Raw genomic sequence first — 25806 nt, forward strand, 5'->3', positions numbered from 1 at the left:
GGCGACCTGCGGGGTCGCGTTCTTTCTCCTCATTCGATACTTGCTCGCAATGCTCGCCCCCCGAAGAAACGGCTCGCGCGATACCACCGCTATGACCCGACGGAAAAGTTGAACGATCGCGTTTGCCCTTTTTCGACGGTGCCAACGCTTTTTGCCAAAATTTCTTTCCTTCGTGTTCGAGAAACTCGTGTCCGTGAAGTGGAAAAGAGAAATCGTCGGAGAACGCGGTAACTGCGCGAAGAATTTGATCGATCGAATCGTCGTTGATACGTCGCCGATAAGACGCGCGAAACGATCGAACGATTTGTCACTTGCGTCTCGACCAGCCGCTCGCACGCTCCGTGTTACACGCCTCGTAACCGCGAGATCAAAGGACGACGTTTCCTCGATCCGCCGGCTTCGCGGAAGCAGCGATCGAAATACTACGAACTCGGTGTTTCTGGAATCGATGACATTGTATTAATAAGACAAAAAGCGCACCGTTCCTGGCCACTACCGCCGACTAAAAGACGAGATAAAAATTCACCTGCATAGTAGAAGAGTCCCGTCCCGTTGAAAATCGAAGAGGAAACTTCCAGAAACTCCGTAAACGACGATCGACGCACGAATTTCGCGTCGAAAACGATGAAATTAATCGGACGCGTTCGAAGATCTCGTTTCGATGTCGTTCCGATCCGGCAGCCGCGAAGCGTCGACGGGAACGTCCGCGTCATGGAAAATTCAACGCGCGTTCTACGGAAGACGGCGGAAACGACGAACGATTTTCATGGAGCCTCGACGGGGAGAAAAATGTACGGAGAATCGACGCGAGAGACGCTCACCGGTGGAAAGGAACAGGAAAGAGAAACGGTGGTCGGCGCAAAAAGTAACGTCGACGATTTCTTGCCTAACCTACCTTAACAACGTAGGGTGGCGACATCGGCAAGAAAATAAATTAGAACCGACCGGGCACGGCCAGTCTTTCGATAAATCATTTATTAGCGTTTAACGGCCAGTCTGGGACGCCTCGATGCGTATTCCACTTAATAAGACGGTTCGCCGGCCAAACCGATAATTACACGTACCACGGAGACGTCGTGCCATGTCCTAGGGTACGTACGTTGCTGGCCGTGTCGCGACAGCCAATTCTTCCCTATCCCGTTTCGTCTCGCTTTTTATACAACTGTAACGAGATCGAAGCACGAGAAACGTATTTTTATCGCGGAGTATCGCGAACCTTATATCGTAGCAACGTGTCCCTGTTGAGATTTCTCGGGTTTGCGTGGTCGTTGATTTTTATACGTATCGTTGCGATACGCGTGATACGGTATTGTTGCAAATCCTGCAAGTTTACTATTTTGCATCGAACCAGGCAATCGCGTGGTTCGTGATTCGTAAAATAGACGCGTAGATCTTTGCTCGTCTAGTTGCTAAACTCGTTACCGGTGCGTAGTGGAATTTCCTACCGCTGGTATCTCGTTACTTAATAACTCGTTACTTGTAAAGTTTCGTTAATAAGGTTGATTGGATAACGACCGATTATAAAGACTAATTTCTCCGTCGAACGTGGTGATACAACGAGTTGACGTTAACGTTCACCGATGTTACGTTCGACGTAACGTCCGGTTAGACTCTTGGACGAGGGAAGGAAATTATTTCGCGAGCTCCGATCGAAAATTGAAATTTTTATCGGCGATGCCAGCGGAGAACTCGGTGAACCTATCAAAAGGACATCAAGAGGGTAACTGTTCGTTTCTGTGCCTCGTATGCAGAGCAAACAAAGGGTGGCCGAGCCAAGGGGCGAACCGTAACGAGGCAGTGAAAGTGGGAGAGAAAGTGAGGGGAAGTTCGAAGGGGGATAAAGAGTGAAAGGCAGAGAAAGGGTGGGAGGAAGAACGAGGAGGGTCGTACGCGGGTAAGGAGGATGAGAAAGAGAGACAGGATCGTCCGTCGGAGGGCTGTATAGGTAGGTTCAAGGACGACCACGCCCTGTCTGCCGTACACCACCCTCTCGGCGACCCTCTCTCTCTCTGCCGGTGTTCGCTACGCAGTTCGCAAATCGCCTGGAAACAACCCCTAAATTTCAGGGCCGCGTCCTCTAGCCGGCAAAGGACCGCAACGTTCGGTCGTTTGTTCGCTAATTCGTGCGTAAAAGTTGATCCGCTCCCGGATCGCCACGGTGCATTTTCCAAAGCATCGGTCGGCATTTGTTCTCTCACCACCTACTTTCACCGCCAATTTTTCTATTTTTATCCTTTTTTTTTTTCTTCTGCATCTTTTTCGTACAAAGCGTGCGCTTTGTTTCGCAAGTTTTCGTTCCCATTCCCAAAAATTGCCATCCTTTGCTACTCTGTGCATCCGCTCTCTCTTGCTTTTTATCGCGTGTACTTCTTTTCGCGTATTTTCTGCGTTAATGAATGAACGAATGAAACATACAATAATAATAATGATGATGATGATGATAATAATAATAATAATAACAATTTTCATTCAATTCGAACAGACAAGAAGCAACGATTCGCAAATGGGTCAATGCGTTTCTCGATAATCACGTCCGATTTCCTCGAATATTCCTACGCGAACACGGATGCGCGTATACGCGTGCTATACCGGCGAACACGTGGACGATTATCGTGAACAGGCCACGGTAATTAACGACGGACGACTCGATGTTTCCGGACGTGGAACGCGTGACTCGATGACGAGTCACTGTGATTCAGAGAAAACACGGTATCTAGTCGAGGCGGAAGATTAGAGACGTGGCCCCGTGGCCTGGCCGGTGGTCGCGTGAGGCCGAGATAAAAGAATTTGTATCGCGCCGCGCGACGTAAACTATGACGATTACCGATTACCGGGGAACAAGGTCGAATCAGACATGTAAAAAAAAGTTGCCGCTCGTCTTGGAGCATCTTGCTTTTCCATTTCAATTCAAAGAAACGATACTACGATTTCTACAAATCATTCGTCACGGCCGACGATTATTCGTCCGTTTACGATAACGCGTCTCCGTTGTCCAACGTCTATTTGCTCGAAATTGAGAATATCGTTTTGTTCGACCGAGACTACCTCGAATTTTGGTTTCACGCGAAACTCACAGCGCCTGGCGTCAACGGGTTAATCTTCGTGGACGTGGAAGATCGCGCTTGCACCGACTATAAATCGAAGCTTACGGTAAATTCCACAGCCCGCAGTGCGTGTTTTTCTGCTGGTTCGACAAGATAGCCGAGCGAGGCGACGCCTTCCGTTCGTTCCGCGATCGAACCGGCCGATCAGCGACAACCAGAATGCCGCATCTCTCAGCTTCTCCGCAGCCTTCCGTGCATATTTTATTCCAGTGGATTCGCGTCGATCGTGGAGTCCGGTTTTCCCGGAAATTTCTCCTCTTCTTGTCTTCGTTCCGATTCCGTTCGAATTGGACATGGCCATCGTGCGATCGACGGCCAGAATTTTGATTAAATCGCACCGTTACGTAACCTGTAAACGCGTAATGGGATATAAATGGCTCGGACGATTCGCGTTTACGGAGGCTGTTTACGAGGCCCTGGCTAAACTCTCAGATACGCTCTTCTCGCATGCGGACGTGCGTGTATCGTCGCACGAACGACCCGAAGCCTGGCAACAGAACTCCAGGGACAGATAAATTCTCGTAGACTCTCTGAACGGAGTTCTGATTCCAGCGTGCTTCCTGTTCTCGCCTCTTGTTTGGTCCACCGATGGCTTTTAGTCTCTTTTCCAGACGATTGTTTTTCGCTCGCTCGGCTCACCTGTACAACGCGCCGATCGTTGAATCAGTCGCACAGAAGAATTCGTTAAACGTAATTCGAACAACTGGAACGAAGTCCGTCTAATATCTGTGACTTTTTATTCGAACGATAGAAATTCACGTACGAGCGAGAAGATCAAACCTTTCGACACGCGAATTATGAAAATTGGGATGGAAAATGGAGAGTCGTTGCGGACGATTACTCGCAGATAACGTAACGTAAAACAGATCGGACCGATCGAATCTTTGCATTTTATATCTCACGTGTAACGTGTGTGCGCACGTGTATACTCGAGGTTGCAAGAAATTAGTCGATCGATGATTAAAAATTCTATTCCAATGGATGGCGGTTCTACCATCGTAAAAAGCACACCCGATATTTATTCGCGCTGAAAAAGAATTTTGTATGCGGAAAATATTTTAAGTGGAGCTAATAATAAGCTCGGCGCGGCGATCGGCGAGTCTCGATTCCGGAATAAATAACGTTAACGCAATAACTTTTCCCGTCAAGGTCATTAAAAAAAGAATTTCCTTATTTACACGACTTGGTCCAACGAATAGCGAAAGACCGATGGACGCTGGTATCTCTGCAAATACGGAAAGTGCATCGACGAGGGCTGACCCTCGACCTCAGATAGGTAGCACGGCCATTATCGACACTTGGAGCAGTCGAAAGCGAGGGGAACGCGCGGGACCATACGGGGGAGGGAGGATGCTGTAAAACGATGAAAAAATATCGGTCCAAATAACCCAGAAAAAACACGAGCAGATAGCGTCGGATAAAGAGCCTCGTTACCGAGCCGAACGTTCCGCTTCTGGCTGCTCGCGAGCGCGATCGACTGTATAATTTCGCGCATCGCTTTAATTCCGTGCTTCTTAATAATTCCATCGTGGTGTAAGGTTGCCACTACTTTTAATTAACCCGTTGCCGATGATTCGTTCGCACCGATAAAGGGGTTAAGTTACGATTCTTCGATCGTCGTTTCCGATCTCTATATCTTCCCTTTGTTCCGTGCACCGTAGCGCTCTATTTATTCGAATGCAGAAAAGGGGCGAACAGTTGACCGATTCGGTCAACAGGTTAGTGGAAGTCGGGCGGTAAATCCCGAACTTTCGTTCCAATAAACGCAGCTCGGCTAAATAGAATTCTGCCAAGGATTACGAGGCATCGTCTTCTCTCTTGCGTAAAATTTTCAGCTAAACCGACGTTTCGTATAATTCTGTTCGCGCCGCCAATCGTCGATTCCTCGCGCTATTCGCGCCGACTTGCCAGTTCGCTAAACTTTCGTACGTAGGTCGTCCGTCGCACGATATTCCATTCTATCTAACCGCGTACAACGTACGCGTAGCGACTCTCGCAGTGCAAGATCTGAAGCGCGAGTTCTATCTCGCGAGAGGATATTCTCGATCTGGTGGTTGCGCCAGCGAGGAACTAGTATTCGCGGAACGAAGGCGAGAAAGGGAGAGAGAAGGCATCGATCCGGATCTTCGTGAATCTTTCAGCGAAATTACACCGGTTAGTCGTAAAGTCTCGGTGCTCGCCACGATCCAAGCCGGACTGTGCGCTCACGCCACTGGCCGGCCACTTTGCAAACAGCTCGGACACGAACAACGGCAGCGCGAGACGTAAGTGCAGGCTGGAACTAAGGGGGCCCCGTTCAGTTTCCAGCGGCACGACCGAGAAGCGCGTGCCAGAAAGAGAAAAACGACGCCACGGGGCGGAACCCTGACCCTCGACAATCCGCCCCTGCGCTGCCCGCCGACGCTTCCAACGCCGAATCGTTGCACGGAATTGCGTCAGAATTCGCTTCCAATTAGCTGGCCCCGAGTATCTTGCTTTTGGTAGGGTGTACCACGGCTGGTTCCTCCCGGGTCCAGAAAAGTCTGGCCGTGTTGCGAGACGTTGCGTAACCTTCGGATCCGGTTACCGATGCGAGACGCTCTCGATTTCGCGACTCGATCACGTTCGTCGTATTCTATCGCGTTCGATCGCGTGCGTTGCTTGGACGAATCGGCGGTAAAGGAAAAGACGAGGAATATCTTTACGCCTATCTTTCGGCGTAACTTTTATTCGCGGACGATTAACGCGAATTGACTGGTAGACTCGACGACTTTGGGTATTTGAAGAGCAGCGAGTAGGCAAAGAGTCGTATGGATCGCGCTTCGACGCCGTTTCTCGAGGGTGTGTTGGATCGTTCGAACGAGAAGCAAGCGGTGCGCCGCTGCTTCGAAAGGCAGAGATCGATGAACAGGATCCTAGGGGTAGCCTAATTTCGGCGAGGTATTAATTACAGGAGCGTACTGCATGCGATCATTAGCTCGCGCTATGCGGCCCAACGGTTTCGAGGAACTCGCGGTTTGGAGGGTTTCCGGAACGATCGATCCAGCGTTTTCGAATGCTTGCCATCGATGGCGCATCTTCCGTTTCCCAATCTACTTTGCCGTAGCTAGTCTACGCGTCTACTCGCCTCGATTCGACTTTCTACCGTCTCTTTGTTTCCTATAATACTGCGAGTATATGCGTGGTTTTCGTTTCGCCGAATCCGAGTGTTTCAACGATGGAAGAATACTTTTCCAGAAGAAAATCGATACGATCGGCCAAAATCCGCGAAGGATTTTATCTTCTTTCTGCGAAGAAACTGTATCGCGAAGGAGTAAAAAGCCTCTTAATTCGGCTCTTCGCTTTGTCGCTATAAGATGAAATATTCGATGCTCGCGACAACAATAACCGTATCTCCATCGGATGAGATTCAACACGTTCGTACCGATCCGCTTTTCGAGAGAAAAGAAGGAAGTCTTGGAAAAACACAATAACTGTATCGTGCCATACGTCTCGCGATTATATCAACCCCTCTATTCTAACGCGGCATCGTCTCTCCTCTCTTACATACATTTTCCATAAAATTCTGGCTGGCTACAAAAAGACGAATATCTGGAGGACGCGAAGGACGGTGGCATCGTTCTCACCGAGTGTCATCATCCGGACGAAGCTCCCTCCACCACTTTCGATTTCTTTTACGTTCGAGTTTTCGAGCTGCTGGTGGCACCGGAGAAAAAGTTGGAGGCAGAGAAAGGGGAGAAATGGGACGGTGGTTGAAGTGTCGACCCTGGATTAGTTTTTGCGAGGGTGGCCTCGATAGAATGTTCCTGACGAGGGTTGGCGTGCTCCCGTCGAGGGATATAGAGGGCAAAGCGCGCAAAGGGGCTGCCGAGGGTTTCGGCGTGTTGGTGGAGAAGCTGTTTGCCGGCGGAACGGATGTCTGGGTTGGGGTAGGACGCGCCCAGAAGGTCGTCCGAAGGACGAGAATGGGGGTAGGGGTAGGTCAGCACCCACCTACGCATCTCGAATCGATATTCCTTCGATTTACCGTTTAACCCCAGGCAAACACCTACATCTTTCGAGCGTAACCGCACCTTGCGAACGAGAGAAAAAAGTCGCATTCTTCCTCCTTCGTCGTACCACGCTCGTCCTCGACCTTGTCAAAACTTGGAACCCGAACGACCGCCCATTGTCGTTCGATACAGCTCCCATAGAGCGCCTTGCGTCTACGCGCGCTCCGAACGACCTTGGTAAAATAGGTTCCGAAAGGGGCAAGCGTCACAAAGAGACCGAAGACGGGCGTTAAATTTCCCACAAAAACTACGGAAAACAGGGACGAGGAACGAAAGGCGAGAGACGAAACGAACAATACGACGCATCATGTACCGTTATCGATAGGGTCGACTCGAACAACTTTCGCTTTCTTTTCGTTGTCTCTTTGCCCGACGAAATCAATCGGCAGACGCGTCAACGCGTCGTTTCATCGGAACGTGACAGACCATTTGGGGCAAAGCGCGGATTACCGTCTTATCGAAAACTCTCGCTTTGGGATGGATCGACGACGAAGAACGGAGCGCGAAGCGACTTACGTCCGGTAGCGTAATCTCCGACGCGTTTCTCGGTGGCGAAAGAATTTCTGGAAATCCGTAGCGGACTCGTTGGGAAGACGCCGTCCGATCGGTTTCTAATCGTTCGTTGCACCGACTGCGATCGTAAAAGCGTCACGCGCTCGTAAAAACGTCAGCATGCAAAACAAGCAGTCGCGTATTCTGCATCGACCAGGTATGCTGTATGCGTTGTCTCTGTCGCTGGGCGTTTGTTTCTTCTCGCCTTCTTCGTTGCATCTACTCGATTCCTCCCGAGTAGAAATCAAAATACGAAAAGCATTCGTCCTGTTATAAATAAACGTCGTAATCGTCTAAAAATACAGTCACAATCCTCGTAACGTCGATCCTTAAAATTAGCTTCTAAAAGAAATTTCTTTATCTTCCAGCGTAGTTCTTACGTTACGCGGCGTACAGAAATTTTCTGCACGACAGTCTTCGCGCTTCGAAACGATGAAAATTTTTCGATGCGTCGTGTACTCGCACGCGTGCAATTTTCCACTGTTCCCGACTCGATTCGACCACGCAGCAGCGACCATCGGCGAACAGGTTAGCGTTTAATCGCGCATAGCCCGAAAGCGTCGTAACGCTCAGGCGTCGCGAGGTGCACGAAGAACTCTGATCGCGTAATTTCGCAGTTGCCGGTGGATACTTTGCGATCGCGCTTCCACGTAATATCCGACCGACCCCATTCTCGAAATCTCGACGCTCGACGCCACCGTCAACACAGCGGTTTCGCGACGATAGAACGTGCTACGATCGTAACCAGGGTAATTTTCCTAGGAGAAACGGTCGCCATAGAAATTTACAACGACGACAGACCGTCGAAACGACGAAAAAAGACGAAGAATTCTCGGCGTAAAACGTGCGAGGATTACGAACGAGAGTAAAGAGCGTGGTTGGCTCGTTGCGTTTACTTATCGAAGTTATCGAAGTTTAAACGAGCGGGAAAAGAGGACGCTCGCACGAGAGGGAAAAGAGCGACCGATGGGGATCCCTGGAAGGCGCGGGAGAACAGCTTTCTAGGGGACCTCTCGCTTTGACGACATCGAGCGATCGATCGATCGGCTAGATATACCGTAACGCTTTCCTTTTCCGTGACAAATTGACGAGGAAAACTCGGCCTGACGAGTTGGCCGAGAATAGGAACGACATCTGAAATAGGATATCGGAGATCGGCCTCGAGCGTTCGATTTGTAAACAGCGATGGCAGCGTACGACTATACGGCGTACGTCTTCGGTGAATCGAAATCGGACGCATTGCGAAGGAACTTCGACGGCGTCTTTAACGTTCCAGAACCAAGAAAGAGAAAAAGAAGTGGAGAAAGGAAGGTTGAATTCGTTGAAAAATGAAAACGAAAAATTTCACGACCCACGTACATCGGGACCTGTTGCCCCGACGTTGAAAATCCTTTGTATCGCGATACGCGCGACTAGCCCGTCGTTGAAAGACCGTCGCGCTGCATCGTCCCCTTTCTTCGCCGACAGCGGACGCAGAAAAGAGGATCGGCTCGGCGGAAGAGGCGGTGGGTAGCGGAGGATATGGAATCGCGCGGGTTCTCCAGACACGGCAGGGCCTCGCGACTCCTTATTTTTGCGTTCCCAGAAAAAAGGTGGCTCGCACACAATGCCGGCGTAATGACATTGGACGAGGAGAAGGAGAGGAGGAAGAGGCTGGGGGAAGGGGCCCGGACGCATCGGTGAAAAGTCATGTGCCGTCGCGCGTGCATAGGAACGCGCGCGCGGTCTGCATGCCCGTCTCGGGACACGCACGTGCGTGTTGGTGGTCACCAGCACCGGCACTCTCTCGCGCACAGGTAGAAGGAGCGCGCGCGCGCGCGCGCCACACCGCGCTACATCGCGCCGCATGGCCAACTCAGGAGGCTGAGGAGCGGAGGGGGAGGAAAGTTGCATCGAGTAAACGTGGAGCAACGGTGGTGGCAGCGTGCGAGCGAGTGCTCGAGGGAGGGGGCACGGAGTACGGTAGGGGGCACTAAGAGTAGGAAAATTCAGGTCGCGCCTTGACATACTTGTACTTACCACGTGCATCGGCCGAGCGGCGCATGCGCCGACCGCGTCGTCTTCGATGCACCGCACCGTGCAGTTGCACGCGCACCCGCGCGTGCCTCTCTCCTTGCGCTGCATCCCGCCAAAACCGAGTCGGCCAACGCTCGTCGAACTTTCCAGGATTTCATGCCCGAAGATCGTTCGATCTTTTTCTTTTTTTTCTTTTTTCAACTTTTCTCTACCTCCCCCTCTCCTTTCTCTCTCTCTCTCTCTCTCTCTCTCTCTCGCTCTCTGGTCTCCGCGCTTTCCTCTCCGCGCGATGCGTTCTATCGTATCGTTCCGAATACCGAGAGGGAGCTCTCGATGCGATGAATCATAGATCGCTCGTTGCGGTCGTTGCGGAGGTTCGGCACGAAGGCAGATTACGTTCGTGGAAATTGAATAACGATGCTCGCATGGCGAATACGGCGCGATGTAACCGGCCTGCCAGGCAAAAGCGTTTTTCAAAGGCGTAGTACGAGCGTCGTGTCGTGGGTCGACCAGAGATTATGCAAATGTAACGCGCGCGTTTCGTCACGTTTTAAATTGAGATCGACGTCGATGCTAGTCGTACTCGATGTCAGGGATATTAGACGCGATGCGATACGCGTTACGCAATCGATTTTCCTTAGGAATTCGCCAACGGAGACGGTCGCCAGCCGTATTAGTCGAACGACGATCGGACATGGAAACGGAGACGCGTGCCGTCGCCTGACCGTCCAAACTACGCTGGTAATCGCGTTAATTGCGATATTATCGCGCGATTAGAAGCGCACAGCGATTTCGAGCCGGTTCGACCTAATTCGCGGCGCGTCACACCGCCGGGTCGTTGAAAACTACGGGACCAGACGGTTGTTTCTTCGTTGAGAAAAATAGCGTGCTATCGAGAAGAAGCTCGATGCGAGCGCTTTTATCGCGGTTTCACGTCGCTGGAAACGAGAGGCGGCGAAACGCGGCGCGTATCGCTCCAGCTCTGCCGTGCCACGGCAAATTCCGTGGAAATAGATCGCATTTCACTGACAGGGAAAATGGCGTAACATCGTTTTCATTGGAATCGAGGTTACGGTATTGTACATCTCGGATGATGGGTACGCGCGTCAACGCGCGCTCCGCCTATTCCTCTTCCAGTTTAGTCCACCGAGCTAGCTAATGGATATCTTCTTGCGAAATCGCATAATGCGGATACGTTCGAAATCTATCGTTGTTCGTTAACCCTCGCGTACGCAATCGAAATACCACGGCACAGCTGAAATATTCACGGGAATATTTCGTCATTCGTCCTCAACGTAATTTCGTGTTTCTTCGAAAAGTTCGGTCAGAAGATAAACGTCGATTCGAAAAGAAGAAAGTATTGGTTATCTAATACCGGTAGATCCATTAACGGTGGCTGGCAGGTACGTTCAGCGAGGCGTTGGACTGGGTTCCGATCCAACGTTTCTAGTTTCGCGGATCTCTGACCGAAAAGTGTCGGTTTCGTTGCCACGTATCGTCGGGAAAAGTGGCCTTCCACCGGAGGTAGATTCGCCATCGAGGGAAAGGCGAATCCGTCTCTCTGCCAACGTGACTGCCGCTCGAAGAAAAGGAAAGAGTCGGAGAAAAAACGGCATAGTTTCACTGTCCGCTGTTGCGGTGCACGGATTCACGCGACCTTAAGCCAACTTCTCGCTACGGAATCCCCTTCGAGCTACGTCGACCGAGATTTCTTTTTACTTCCTCTCGTTTCCTCTCTTCTTCGTTTACGTCGCCCAATTTCTTCCCTCCCATCGTATCGATCTTCGATACTTTACACTTTTAGGCAGATCAACTTCTACCAGGAAACACTCTTCCTTTCGACCGTGTTTCGCCAATACTCGACCGTTTAACGCACATGCCGGTGACACGTACGGGCGTCGGTTACGTTTCCTCCGATCGGTCGTTTTAGCCACGATCGACGTAGCTTTCGCGCAACGTACGAAACCGTGTATATCGATCAGCGTTAAAAATACGCGTCTTAGGGTGTTGAACGCGCGTCCCGTCGAACCAAAACGCGAAAAAGAAGAAGAAAAGGGGGAGGAAAGAAAGCGGCGGAGCGATGTAATTTACAGAGTATCGATCGCATAGGAAACGGTGTCACGAGAACGAGTCACGGAAATCAGCGGCTAACGCTGTGATCACGCGTGACAGTCATCGCGCATTTTCACGCCTGTTGAAAGACGCGTGCAACGAAGTTAGGAGAACGTACCGGAGTAGCTTAAAACAGACGTCGACTCGTTGAACGGCCACGGAAGGAAAAGGACAACGATAGATCGGTCGCGCGTGAGTCGGGCTTAAAGCGATGCAACGATGCAAAGCCGAGTAGCCGGCTTATCTAGGCCAGGGCTAGCTTGGCGAACAGCTCGTTCGTTCGTTCGCTCGCTCGCTCGCTCGCTCGTTCGCTTGCCCGCGTATGCACGTACGTAAGTACACGTAGCGAGGATCGCACGTGCGTGCACTAATGGAAACGGAGAATGACGCGCGCGAGCGCGCTCGTTCGCCGAGCCGAAATGTCGTCGAGAATCTCGTGCGAGGCCCTCTATCTGCCTATTTGCCACTGTCTCTCTTTAACTGGATTCGCTGGCTCGAGCACACGCACACGGTAGTCGACGATCTCGATCTCACTTTCGATTCGCGCTACATAGAATCGTTAGCGTACTATCGGCGATTTCCACCTTGCGATTGCACGAAGTGCGTCGTGTGCTACTTTGTAGAATTGATGCTGCGAACGAAATACAGCGACTGGTTGGCCGGCATTTATTTGAATCGTTTTCCCCTCTTTTTCATTAGACACGGAGCATACTTTTTGGCGACGATAATTTGAAACGATTTGTTACAGAACGATAGGAATAATCGTATTTAAATTAATTTCGATTTCAAAGTGGTAAATTTCTGTCGAAACGTTCTCGCCTGCTCGGCAAACGACAATGATATTTAGTTATACATTCACTGACACATTAATTTTCAATTGCATATCCTCTAGAAATATATTTACCTTTCCAATGAACGTGGTCAATCCGCCACTTGCCCCTGCAACGAACCACGGTCTACGGTGTTTCGCACATCGCGCGACAGATCCGAATCGATGCCGCGTAATAATTCGAAACTTCGAGACGTCCGTGTTCGCAACACGATCCAAAGATCCTCTCGTCGAATCGCCGCGATCGACGGACGAAAAGATGAGTTTGGCGAACCAACTTCTCCAAAATACGAGCAGCGCGTCTAGCGCGCGCACGCACGAATCCTTATTACGTAAGCACGACACCCATCGTGCTGTTTATCTTCGAATTACCAGCGCAACTTTATCGCCGGAGTTTTCCAGCCGACCGGGAGAGCCATCGCGAGGCGAACAAACATCGTGGCGGATCGAGACGATGATGCGACGTATCTCCGCCAGTCCAAAGATAGTATTGTTTCGTAGATATCTCTTAATTTTCGTCAAATCGTCTAGACCGGATAACATTTTCCGTTCGTTTAACAATAAATAGACTTTGCTTTAGATATAGAAAACTAAAGGAGGTGCACACGTAGGTGGAACGGATCGTTGTTCGCTTATTTTTCCGTTTCTTTATGCACGCTCGTAAAAATATGAATTTGCATAAATATTCGCAGTCCTGTAACAACTAGCGAAGTAGAGGGCCTGTTCTACCCACTCGTGTCACCTTCGCGCGATGCCGGCTGCAACGCATGGAAGTAACGCTAGAATGCGAAAGAATCGGTGGCACCGTATAAAAGAATCTCGTCCCATTCCACGGTATAGCTATACCAAATTCAGAGCCGAAGAACAAAATTCCTATCGCAAGATTCGCGCGCGTGTCTTCCGCGACTAACAACTGGCCGATCGGACCGATTAAGAGGAAAGATGCGATTCATCGTTCGTCGTTATTTGGAATGTACGAGATGGGCGTGCGGGACTGTCGTTTGCAGGAAACAACTGTTCCAAAGGAGAAGAAAAGAAAAGACGGAGAAAGGAGGATCGTCCGATTCTTATCTTTTGCTAATTCGTTGTCCGAAAATTCCGCGACAGGTTACGCCAGCAAACGGATTTAACGATGCGCAACCATTGGACGGAACGCACGGTAAAAAAGGAGCACGACGAAGAGAAGGACGAATCGACGGGAGTGTCGCGATCGTCGCGTGCATCGGCGATTAGCGATCGACCCAGAACTCGGACGAATGATAAAGCGGCTCGTTGACCGGTGAACGTACTCGGCCGTTTCGCCACTCGTATAGTACACGACGAGGAGAGGAGAGCGAGCGCGCTATCGATTCGCGCTATCTGTCGCGCGCGACTAGCCGTGGTAACTAGAACTCGAAGCAGGAAATAAAACCTGAGTCACTTTTAACCGCGTCGCATGACGCAGCGTGCATGACAGCCGCGAGCGAGCGAGCGGAGCGCACCGTGACACAAATGAAGCGTATTTTTACGCGAACGAAAGGGGACTCGCTCGCTTCGACGACCCTCTTTCTCTCTCTCTCTCTCTCTCTCTCTCTCGCTTTCTCGTTTCCTCTCGCTCGTGTTCTCGCTGTTTTTTCACTCTTCCTCTCGGTACGTCGCATCTAGCCGCTTGGAAATGCGCGACGTGTTCGAAATCGTTCCGGGGAGATTGAAATTCGTCGGACGTTCGCCGGCTCGGCTCGCGCCGCCGTTGCACTCTCTGTGACGTCAATGGTTGAGCAGGCATGTAACGCGCCGAGGATATAGCAGGAGATACGATTTCAAGGATACCTAGGAGTCGCCGCGAGGAGCCATCGTACTCGGTCGGTGCTCCGATCTAGCGCGTAAATTTCGGTTATTCCCAAGGATTCTATCATTCCGTTCCAATCTTCGTTCGCAATAAACAACCGTTTCTTCGCTCTTTGTTCGCGTCGCCTACGGTCTAAATAGATGGAAATAGAGAGGAGACACCGAGATTCGGACAGGTTCGTTAGAATCGCGGAGAAACACAGCGGGGAGTAGGAAATTTCTACGTACTTTGGTAGGCACGGAGGTCGCGTGTCGGTAAATGGGAACGAAGGGTGGCAGAAACGACGATGCGGATAGCGGAGAAGAAACCTTTACGTATTCGGAAGATCCGGTAGGGTTGAGAGCGAGCGAGCGAGCGGTCTTCCCGTCCGGCCCGTTTTCCCAAGGGTTTTTTTTCCAGCCTGTTGGCCGACCGAAGGGGCATCGGCTTAAAAATAGGTCGCCGGTGAACAGGATGTGAAAAATAAGACTCGCGGAAGGTGTCGGTGTTCTCGGTAGCAGTTTCTCCGGCGTGCTCTAGCCGTCCATTCTTTCGTCCGTCCGTCTCCCTCTGACCGGTTGTTTCCTCGGTCGCTACACGGAGTCGCGTCGCTCCGAAGAGAGAGGAGCACACACGCTCGTACGGTGTGTGTCGCACGCGCGTGCACGTGTGTGTAGAGACGTCGTGCAGGCAAACGCTCCGTCGACTCTCGGCTCCTTCGACTCGGTCCGCAAGAGTTGCAGTTGCAGTTGCACGCTCGGTGGGGGTACGCAGGCCTTGGGAGAGTTCGCTGCACCTCTCGAGTCCGTCCGTCTGTCCGTCCTCCCTCTCGCCTCTTTTCTAGCCCTCCTACCGCCACCTTACCTCCCTCTTCGTCCACCTCATCCTCCTCGCGCTTCGGTGCTGCTGGTGCTGGTGCTGGTGCTGGTGCTGGTGCTGGTGCTGCTGCTGCTGCTGCTCCTCCTCGTCCTCTTCCTCCTCTCGTCTCTTCCTCCACCTCCTCCTCTTCCTCCTCCTCCTCCTCCTCCTCCTCCTCCTCCTCCTCTTTTCAGCTCGTTCTCTCGATCCTCGACCGTCGACGACTTCCCCTTTCCAAGTCGCCGGTCGAGACGTGCACATGCTAACCGGCCGCTAGCTTCGCACATGCATGCACGCGACTCTACGCTCGCGTTTTCTCCTAGTGGACGTTTCTCCATCGTCCGTGTGTCTCGTCTCCTTCTCTCTCTCTCTCTCTCTTTCTTTCTGAACGTCCTGCACGCCGTGGTTGCATCGAGAAAGAGATACGACACGATCTTTGGGCACCGCGACGTGTGCCTCCGGGACGTGTTGGATTCCTCGATGGGACCACAGGACAGAAATCCTTCGCGATGCTCTCGATTCTCTTTCTTATCCGTCCAGGCTTTCGCCCTTTTCGACGTTCAAAAGTATATTTGCAAAGAGCATACACGAGGAAAATTTGTCGCTGGTCGTGGTACACGGATAGGATTAACCTTGCATCGCTGCTCTATAGCGATTTGCAACGTTCGAGGGCAATTGTCTCGGGATAGGGACTTGTCTTTGCACTAGACTCGCGGATGGACGCTCGTCGGACGATAAAGGAAGCAAGGTTTTCGCGCCAGAAAATTGCCACTCTCGAGGGAAATCCTTCGAAGAACGGCCACGGTTCGTGTGTTTCCGTGCCACTAGGAAGAATGGAGGCTTGCCAGTTGGCAAGCTTCTCTCGCTAGGCATTTTCACTACAGTTCGCCTACGATCGTAACTCGTTTTTAATCATCGATCGGGTCAGCGCTTTTCTTTCTTTCCTTTTCCCTCCATTACGAATCACAATTCGTCCGTGTAGGGTGTACGTACAGTTAAATATACCATCGAACGTATAAATAGCTGAAGAGGAATTTGTGGCCAACGACGAGCGTATGGTAAATTAAATGCGATTCGACTTCCTGCCAAGAAGCGGCACTCGATCCACACACAGAGAGAGAGAGAGAGAGAGAGAGAGAGAACAAAGTTGCGCACGTTCGACCACGTTCGTACGTGGAACGGTGCCAAACTCCTGCCTTTCTCGATCGACTTTGTAGACACAATACCGAATGTTTTAACAATAATCGGCTACCCGGACCTGCCTCAGTGTCCACGCTGTTGCCTGGAAACCGGCAATTTCCGCCAACAGGAACTCGTCGTTGTCGTCGTCTTCGTCGTGCTCGTCGTCTGGTTTCGAGCGCAGGTGCGCTTCTACCTCGCGAGATGCGGCCTCGATAAAGCGTTTACGGTCCCGCGTAACCGGCGTCCACAGCCGCACCAGCGAATTATTTGCCATGCGTAAATGCCGCGCGAATCACCTATACTCGTCGTTAAATGTAACAGCTTTTTTTCCTCCCGATTCGTTCCATTTTCTGCTACGACGTTTCTTCCTGCGATACGATATCGCGGACTTCGTCGTCTTTGGCTAATACGTTTGATAGTAATTGGCAACGAAACGAAGGAGAGTCTCGTGGTGCGTAACTAACGATCGCGAACGTATGCGTATTTCTAGGATCAACGAGGTTGCCTTACCGATTAAACCTTTCGTTCCATTCTACGTGCGTAACTATCCCTATCGACTATCGCGTGCCGTCGAGACGCAACGCGGCTTACGATCATAGCGAGTCTGGATCGATGGAACGTCGTATCGAACGCTCGATCGTCGTGCCCGAGTCGGCCCCGAGTAATTAAGAGAGGATCCTGATGAAAAGTCCAGCGAGCTTTGGCTGGTAGTCGGGCAACGCCCAGCAGCGGCGCGAGGTGCAGCAACCGAATAGAATAATAAAATAAAAAGAGCGTTTAGCGACGAGGAGGGCCGCAACGTGGCGGCTGGCTGTTCCGGCCGCGTGTGACCGAGCACATTGTAGACACAATAAAGGGGAACGCTTTAAACAATAACCTCGCGGCTCGTTTGGCCGGACGTGCGTCTAAAGCACGCGTGTGAGAGGGCGCGAGTGCGTGAGTGCGCCATTCTACGTTATTCTACCTCTCTCCTTCTCTCTCTTTCTCTTTTTCTCTTTCTCTTTCTCTTTCTCTTCCTCTTCGTGCGCGCACTTTTGTACGCTTACTCGCACGTATACGCGTGTGTACGTCATGGTTGAGACGTGTGCATGCGCGTATATGTGTTGGGGTCGTTCGAATACGGAGTGCGGACCTTGGAAGCCGTTCGTAGCGGATCGAGGGAATCTTTCCGGTTCTCGCGGACGTGAGCCAAGGGGGATTCTTCTTCTTCTTCTTCGTCTTCGTGCTCGTCCTCCTCGTCTGCCCTTCGCTTCCCTTTTCCTCCTCCTAATGCCGGCTCCGTAGCTTCCCCTACTCCCTACCTCCTCTTCTCCCTTTTTCTTTTTCTGCATTTGGTGTTCCTTACACCGAGATTGAGCTATTTGCAAGCTCGTCTTACCATCGACGGTGAAAAGAATCGTCGGAATAGAGGTTAATTAGGACGCGACGGCGTTTGCAGCCTAAAACCGACCGTTCTTTCGGCGGTCGAAAGGATCGTCCGCACAGCCTGGCGAGCTACGACCAACCGGTCTTATCTCTCTCCGTCGATCGTACTTCTAATTGGATTATTAACGCTCGCCAGGTTTCGAACGGCCGACGATAAAGAAAGCGGCGGAACGCGCGGACGACTCGTCCGCGAGTAAAAAAATCCACGCGATAGGGAAATTGGCGTAATAGCTGGCTGTTGTGTGTTATATGGAACGTGGCGGCGATTTCGCTGGCACAGCGCCGCGCGCGCCGATTTTTCTTTCTCGCCGGTGATTTTCGCCGCGAAAAGGAAAACGAGCCGACACGCACACGCCACGTATCCACGCACCCTCGTGTCCTTGGAAAGTCGCGATCACGAGAGGCCTCCTTCACGGTTTCTGGCACTTGGAGCAGCGCAGGCTCGTTCGGCATGGCAACCGGCCGCGGAACCGGCCACCTACTCTCCGCTCTGCTCCTCTCCGTTCTAATCGAGTCGAGACGACAACCACGCCGTCCTTTCCAATCGATATCCGTCGTTTGTCGGGGTTGGTCGTGCCAACCGCTGTACGTAATGTTCGATCGTCGAACGCGATCGTTCGATGGAGGAAGAAACGCCGACGACGGACGAAGAAATCATCCGCGACGAAGCGCCGACCAGAGAAACGTGCAGCGGAGGAAAAGTGCGCGTTAGTCTCGGCCTGAATCGCCGGCTAATACCTCTTCCTCGTCTCTTTCGCCTCCGCGCCGGCACTGCACGATAACAAGAAATTAAAATCGCCGCCGTCTCGCGAGCACCGAGACGCGCATGTGTCGAACGAAAGTCGAGTCGAAACTCGGGAGAGATTCGCGAGCTCATTTCGCTTTCTGCGCCTCTACCTTTCTTCTCGTTTCTTGCGCTTCGCCGTCGACGAAACTTCCACGACGATGTCTTTTGAGTTTAAGTATATTTCCTAGTCTTTCCTCGGTTTTCCCTGCACACGAACATAATTGCGGAGGGATCGTAACGAACGAAACGCGTGTCGGTAGAAACGTGTTCGTCGAAGCGCCAGGCTGAATATTCTAATGGCAGGGGAACACGCGGCTGGAAAAAGGCCTAGATACACTTTCTTCGCTGTCGTTTGGACAGGAAACGTCGCGTCTCTTGCTCGCTGTCCTGCAAAAAACGAAATTTCTCTTTCTTCGTTCCCCTCTTCGAACTCGTTCAGACGCGTCCTCCGGTTTTCTTTTCTCTTGTTGCCACCCTCTCTCCCTCGAACGTCGGTCCATTCGACCGATATTCGACCGTTCGTCCGATCGCGGCGGCGTTTCGCGAGTTAAAAACGCGGGATCGAACGATCGATAGATCTCGAAAGGCTGGATGGGTCTCGCCGGTAGAAAGCGGAGGAAAGAGAACGCGACACACCGGCTCGTGGAAAATTGTGCCGTGGAACAAAAACAAAATCGACAGGGGACGCGGACCGCGAAAACGAAAGTGATGCTACGAATTTGCGCCAGATGAACGCGATATCGTTCTCCATTAGAAACTCACACGTTAACAAGTTAATTGTTGCGTAGAAAGAAAAAGGAGAATATTATTTTTTCTACTTCTCTCCGAAAGAAATTTTCATTTCACACACGTACGAATTTAAATTTTCAACAGACCACGCGCTTCGCGTAGTCGGATTTTACCGGTTCTCTGCGATTCTTTTGACGTTACTCGCTCGAACGTGCTACGTAAAATAAAAATTGCGAAATTTTCAAAAAGCATTTCGCAATAATTCGTACGAAACGCGCACGTTTACAGTTTTACCATACCTTGCGCGGTGTGATCGTTTTTATTAACTACGTAATCCCGGTTCGAAGCAACGATCGAAGATTGAAACGAAGATCGAAGTTTGTCCCGTGTATAGGAGACACCGCGAAAGGTAAAAATTCAGTCGCGCGAAGGACGAATGGGGGAAACGGCGGCGGTTGATTCACGAGGAACGTTGCATCGGAAATAGAGCGCGCATCACGGAGAAGCAGAAAGTGACGTTCGGTGGCGTCGCATCGCGTGGCGTGGCGTGGCGTCGCGTCGAGGAAACAGCACGGGGCCGGTGCAGTCTCGGTGATGGATTAGAAATCGTACTTTTCCTGGATCGGGCGTCATCCCGTTCCAAGATCGGCGAGAGTTACGAGGTTTTCTCTCCCAGGCCGGCAATGTCGGCCGTTTTTGCGCGAAAATAACTCTCGGCCTGTCCCCGGCTTCGCGGTGACTCCGCATCGTGGCGAGGGACGACAAATCGAGGATAGCGAGCCCGGTTTCTACGCGCTTCCAACCCCTTTAACGCAGATGTGAACGTTCTCCGACTGTGGACCTAGCGAATTTCGCGCCCATAAATCACTCCTGCCCTCGGTGGCTAATCTTTCAACTTTCAAATATTCCCTCGTCTATGGAATTCAAATTTAAAGTTTCGCGAAACTCAAGCACGATGAATTTCTAAATTACTTTCGAAATTCACCGGTTGAATTTTTACGAAAGGGTCGTTGACGCATCGCCGTCGCTGTGCAAACGACGATAAAACTTCGAGACTGGTTATCCAAACTTGACGGACGAGCTCGATATCGATCCCGTGATAATTCGCTCTTTTAACCCTGCTGCGATTTTTTTAATTTCCCTGCCTCGATCTTGCTTTCGTTCCAACCGAGAAGCCAGCTTTCGAGAAAAATACGGTTCCATTTAAGATCGCGCAGCAAGGGTTAAGGAGTCGTAAGGACGAGAATCGACCAGCGTAAATCCGAATCAAAGACGATCGCGAGACTCGACGATGGTCGGAACCGAGATCCGACGAGAAAGCAAGTTTATCGCAGCGGTCGGTGTGTTTTCAGTTTTCTATGCAAATGCATGGACGATGATCGTCGCGTCGGTGCGGACGCGTAACGAATTCCTCGTTGTAAATGTTGGAACAATCTCGTATTCCGCAGGGTCGCTGATCGCAGCGCGTGAAGTCTGCGAAAAACGCTTTTCGGCAACAATGCAATCGCATGTTCGACGGCAGGAAGTGCAATTAAGGCCAACCTGTTTTCACTTATCGAGGAAACGGATCCGAGAGCTTCTGGTTGGTGAACAAGCCCTTCGTGCGCGGCTCGTTACGTTTCTAGGATGAAATCTTGAAGTGGCCCTGACGGCTTGCGGTGCATACATTGTCAGTCCGCGATGGAAAAATCGTGATTCGTTCGACCGTCGTTCTACAATTTCTCAGAAACTGATCGATCCTATTTTCTGAAAAGAGATTTCTTTAAATTTCGGTATTTAAATACGATCTTAGGTTAGTCTTTTTAATTAAAATTTTTCGAAAATGAAGCAATCAATCCGAAGGAAGATTAGCCTTCGCCCGATGTGCGGCTGGTCCGTGTAAGTGCCTCGTATAATACGTACGATACCTGCTACGATAATAAAAATATCGATATTTCTCGTAATGAGAAATTGACGAAGGAGTCGTGATTTCGTAATAATATCGAATTAACAGGTTTCAAAGAGCAAAAGATCATAATGCGGGGAACGTGTTATTCAAGGAGTAATTACGAAAAGAAACAGATGTAATTTGATGGTGGAAAGAACGGTTTACGATGTTGATTCGAGGCTCGCCTAAACTCAACAAACACGATCTCGAAGATCGTTTTTTTCGGTTACAATGGAAGCGACGCCGGAACGGCGAGCCGAGAGAAATTACGAAATCGGTCACTCTCAAGGTTCATTCTGTATGCCCCGTTGCAAAAACACTTCCGACGTTTTCGTTGCACCTGTGTTTACCGGCTGCAACGAGACGTCGAATTGGAAGTTGCTTTCCGCCGCGACCTCGTACGCACGTTCACCTATTGTGTGTACCGTGCATACGCAATCGTTCCAGTCTCGTTTCTGTTGCTCGGTTCTTCCTATACTGTCCCGAGAGCCGCTGTCGCTCGTTACCGTTCGAATTCATCCTCGAGAAGACAATGTCAGGGATTAGAGAGAAACACGACTGGTTGAAACGCTTGCGCGTAACATGTGTACCGATTTGCACACACTTGGTTCATCCGACGACAGCGGATCGTTTCGTCGCGATAGAATCGTCGGAAGAACGAGCAAAGGATCCGCGTTCTCCTTCCTACGATACGTCGAGTAGGTTGGTCTGAAAAAAGCCGCCGCTAAAACAATCCATATTTCACGTCGCCGCCCGCTGTTTCTAGCAGTCGAGGATCGAAGGTTAATGTCATGAGAAGACGGCGCTCGTTGGCTGCTTCTTCGTGTGTCCTATCCCAATAGACGAAAAAATAGCTTTCCCTTGCGAAACCATCGCGAAGAATCAAGGCAGAGCGCGATAGGAAGAAAGAAAGAAAGAAAGAAAGAAAGAAAGAAAGAAAGAAAGAAAAAAAGAAAGAAAGAAGGAAAGGAGGAAAGAAAGAAAGAAGCACGAGACTGTTTGCTCGAAGGGCAAAGAAAAGAAACGAAGCGAGAGAGAGCAAGACAGAGGTAAAGAGGTGGTAAAAAAGAGGGAAAAAAGGCGAGGGAGAGGAAAGATGGAAAGAGAGAAAAGAGCAGAAAGTGTGTGTGGCGGAGGAGGGAGCATCACCAGCTCGAACATTGCGGTAGGCTACGCATCCGCGCATCTCGAGCGACGGCTCGCGACTGTGTGTGGGTGCCGGCATGTACGTGAAGCCGCCGACTCTGATCGAGGCAGTGTAGAAACCGAAAAGAACCGAAGTCGGCCGGCGGAAAGTGCCGAAGGTGGTGGGCTCTAGCGGCCGGAGAGTACTGTGTGCGGTGTACACGAGCGAGAGCGAGTCCGGCGCTCGGAGTTGGAGTGTGGGTCTGGAGTAGTGAGTGAACGAGTCTGGACTAGCGGGCTACCCCGGTTCCGAGTCAGTCAGTGTGCCACCGGCAACCGTAGCCTCGGTGCGGAGAACGTGGATACGCTTCGGCAATTCTCTGTTTCGCGTTTTTCTCTTTCTGCCTCTCTTGGCTTCTACGTGATACTCGCCGACACACGCGTACATATGTATATATATATGTGTGTATACATATATATGTGTGTATATATTACATACGCAGTCACGGAACGCAGTTTATACAGTGAAGCGAACGAGCATTTTTCAAAGTGCGATTGTTACGTGAAATCGATTCTGTTCTCTGGATGATCCCCGATCGAAAAGAACAGCGTGATACCTCTTGGCTGCGACGTAACGTCCGTCTGTAACCTGTCTGCCCCCTGTCACTCTCCGTTTTTTTTTTTCTTGACAAGTGCAACCGATTACGTACATCATTATCTATGTTGACAAACGGAAAGAAGTAACGAGAGGAATGGTTGATTTTATCCGAAACAACGTGATCAACACGGAAACGTCGCTAGTATCGAGAACTGTTCGCCGCTAGAAACTGCCGGTAGAGTATCCGCTGTGCGTCACGCGTACCACACGGGACGAAGACACTGCCGGAAGAGTTCTACCTCCCACGAAGATATCTATTCTTCCTTTTCCATCTCTATTCCGCTCAACTCGTGTTATCGCGTCTTCGCCGACTTTATCGAAAATAATTCTTTCTAGCGACACTTCTTTTCTTAAATCGATTCGTAATTCGATCGCTCGATCCGGCGTTCGAGTCTATCTCGTCGAGCACGATAAATCGCGTCTATCGAACCTGTGATTCTTCTCGCGTGAAATTCTCTCGTGTTACGGTGAAATTTGTATAGAAGAAACGTCCAAGAAGAGGAAGAAAGCCGCATCGAATCGAGAATCGACCGGCGAGTGTAATGTTACATCGTATCGAACGAGTGTCAAGTACAAATCGTTGAAGATCAAGATGGCAACTGTGCTGTGGTAGCCGTGGATCAGCTCGTGGGCACAGACTGGCAGCAAGGAAACGAGGCTGGCAAAGATAAAAACGATGCTCGAGGATCAACCATTAGACTTGAGCGTTCGGGTAGGCGACTACGCGGAGTTCTCCAGGGAGGAGAACGATCAGGATCAGGATCGAAAAGAACCGATCGACGACTACGGGAATGCCGCGGCAGCGCTCAGGTTACGAGGATGCTTCGTCGCCGCCACGTCCACCGAATACTCCCAGGAAAGAGAGGATCGTACCTGTTCCGAAGATTCGGACGACTCGTGTTCCGACAATAATCAGAAAGACGGTAGCATGAGATCGAGGTCCAGACCACCCGGTACCAAACCGTATAAGAAGAATCTTATGAGACGATACCGTGAGTTTCACATTAAGTTTTCATTGCACTGCGGACGTCCATGTAAATTCTAATTTTGACCAGTATGGCTAGATTGCGGATATTTATGCAAATTCGTATCTTTATCTAACGGAAAAAAACGTGACTTTGATAGAAAATTGTTTCATCTACAGAATACGCTTCGGATATTTTATACGTTTTTACGTATCCTGAACTTTCCGAGCATTTTCCTTTGCACCTTCAAATTTCTTATGAACGCATAGAAAAAAATCCTCGGCCTGAATATGATCAAAGAAATAGGATCCAAAAGAAGATGTATATACATTCTTGTGTATATAAATTTCCTACGACTGTATAAACGTTCGTAATGTTACACCTATCGGTTTCTGCATTTTCGCGCCTTTTCGCCGCCATTACGCGCCGCCTTCGAACGTATCGATACAATCGCTTCGGAATCGAATCACTTATTTTTTCGTTAGAACCGTGACGCTCGTGTCAGTTTAATCGTTCATCTGTTTAATCGCAAATTTTTTTTTCTTTTTTTTATCGTATCTTTGCGAAATTGCGGCATGTAACGGGATTTCTCTCGCAATTATAAAATAAATCTATCCTCCCGCATTACGCACGCAATCGTCGATAATCTCGGCAATTTCGATTCAATAATCGTATTCATCGCAGCTGTCAACGATGTTATCTAATGAACCGTAAATGGAACAGCCGGGAACCAGGAAGTGTGAATCTTTCGACTAATCGATCGTTTTCGCGGTCAAATTCAGACTTTCGAATGTGGTTAGGACTGCGTCCCCTCTCTTCTACCGCGAAATCTTATCAATACGTAGGCGTACGCATGATCGAAGGATCACAGACACACGCTTATACTCTTACTGGTGGAAGAAGAGATACAGCGAGATTATAAATTAATCGGTGACACCGATTGATGTGGCCGTATTCGAGAGAAACACCTTGAATATTAGACCGCGATATACATTTCCAAATTGATATATATAAATTTCTTAATAATACTCTTGAATTGACCTATTGCCCGTTTCGAAAGCGAAGAGAACTAAAGTTTTTGTTTTTTATCATTGTTAATCGTTATTTCGTAACAGCCTGTATAATATAACTTTACTTACAACGGGAATTTCAAATATTTCAACATACATTGAAACTGGAAAAAATGCTAGGATATTTTTAACTACTGTCCGGCATACTTATTGAATCGTTACCCGAAAAACTCTTACTTTGTTTATTATCCTACATATCGATGGATCACCTAATACGTACTTGTAACCAGTTACAGACAGGTGTATATGCATTGTGTGAAAAATAGGAAATTGCATATTTTTTACACACATGCTACATATAATGAAAAGGACATTAATGAATAGACACGAGCTACTTACCTTCTCTTCTCCTCTCCTCCTCCCCCCTCCCCCCCGGTACCCTTCTTACGTGTCTCGAATTACCGTTTCGCCTCTCGGAACATGTAAACTTCAACACCTGACCGATTTTATGAGCCGGCTATATCTCTTCCACCGGCGGTACATAAAAATGAAGCGCGAAAGCGAGAAAAAAGCAGGCAAAGCGTGCGTGGCGTACATACTCGCATTCGACCGAAAATACGTGCCCCCGACTGTTCTCGTGTTCGGTAGCTGTCGGGCTCGCGAGAGGGACGGAGGAGGGGAAGAGAGAG

The 25806-nt window shown here is 50.2% G+C and overlaps 1 protein-coding gene across 9 annotated transcripts in view; it reads left to right on the forward strand.

Moving 5' to 3' along the window:
• Positions 1-25806, forward strand: part of Eip74EF (Ecdysone-induced protein E74) — a 145260-nt gene that overhangs the window by 69124 nt on the left and 50330 nt on the right. The window contains exon 1 of one of the 9 annotated variants that reach the window (XM_069113844.1): positions 21967-24134. The exons of 7 other annotated variants lie outside the window; for them this stretch is intronic. In XM_069113844.1, the coding sequence (XP_068969945.1) occupies positions 23819-24134 (316 nt within the window). In that variant the 5' untranslated portion in view covers positions 21967-23818. Of the gene's footprint in view, positions 1-21966; positions 24135-25806 lie in introns of those variants that run through there. One more of the 9 variants, XM_069113845.1, reaches the window with a different exon arrangement.

This window comes from Bombus flavifrons, chromosome 5, assembly GCF_040668555.2.
Source record: "Bombus flavifrons isolate JBK064 chromosome 5, iyBomFlav1_principal, whole genome shotgun sequence".
Classification (NCBI taxonomy): Eukaryota; Metazoa; Arthropoda; class Insecta; order Hymenoptera; family Apidae; genus Bombus; species Bombus flavifrons.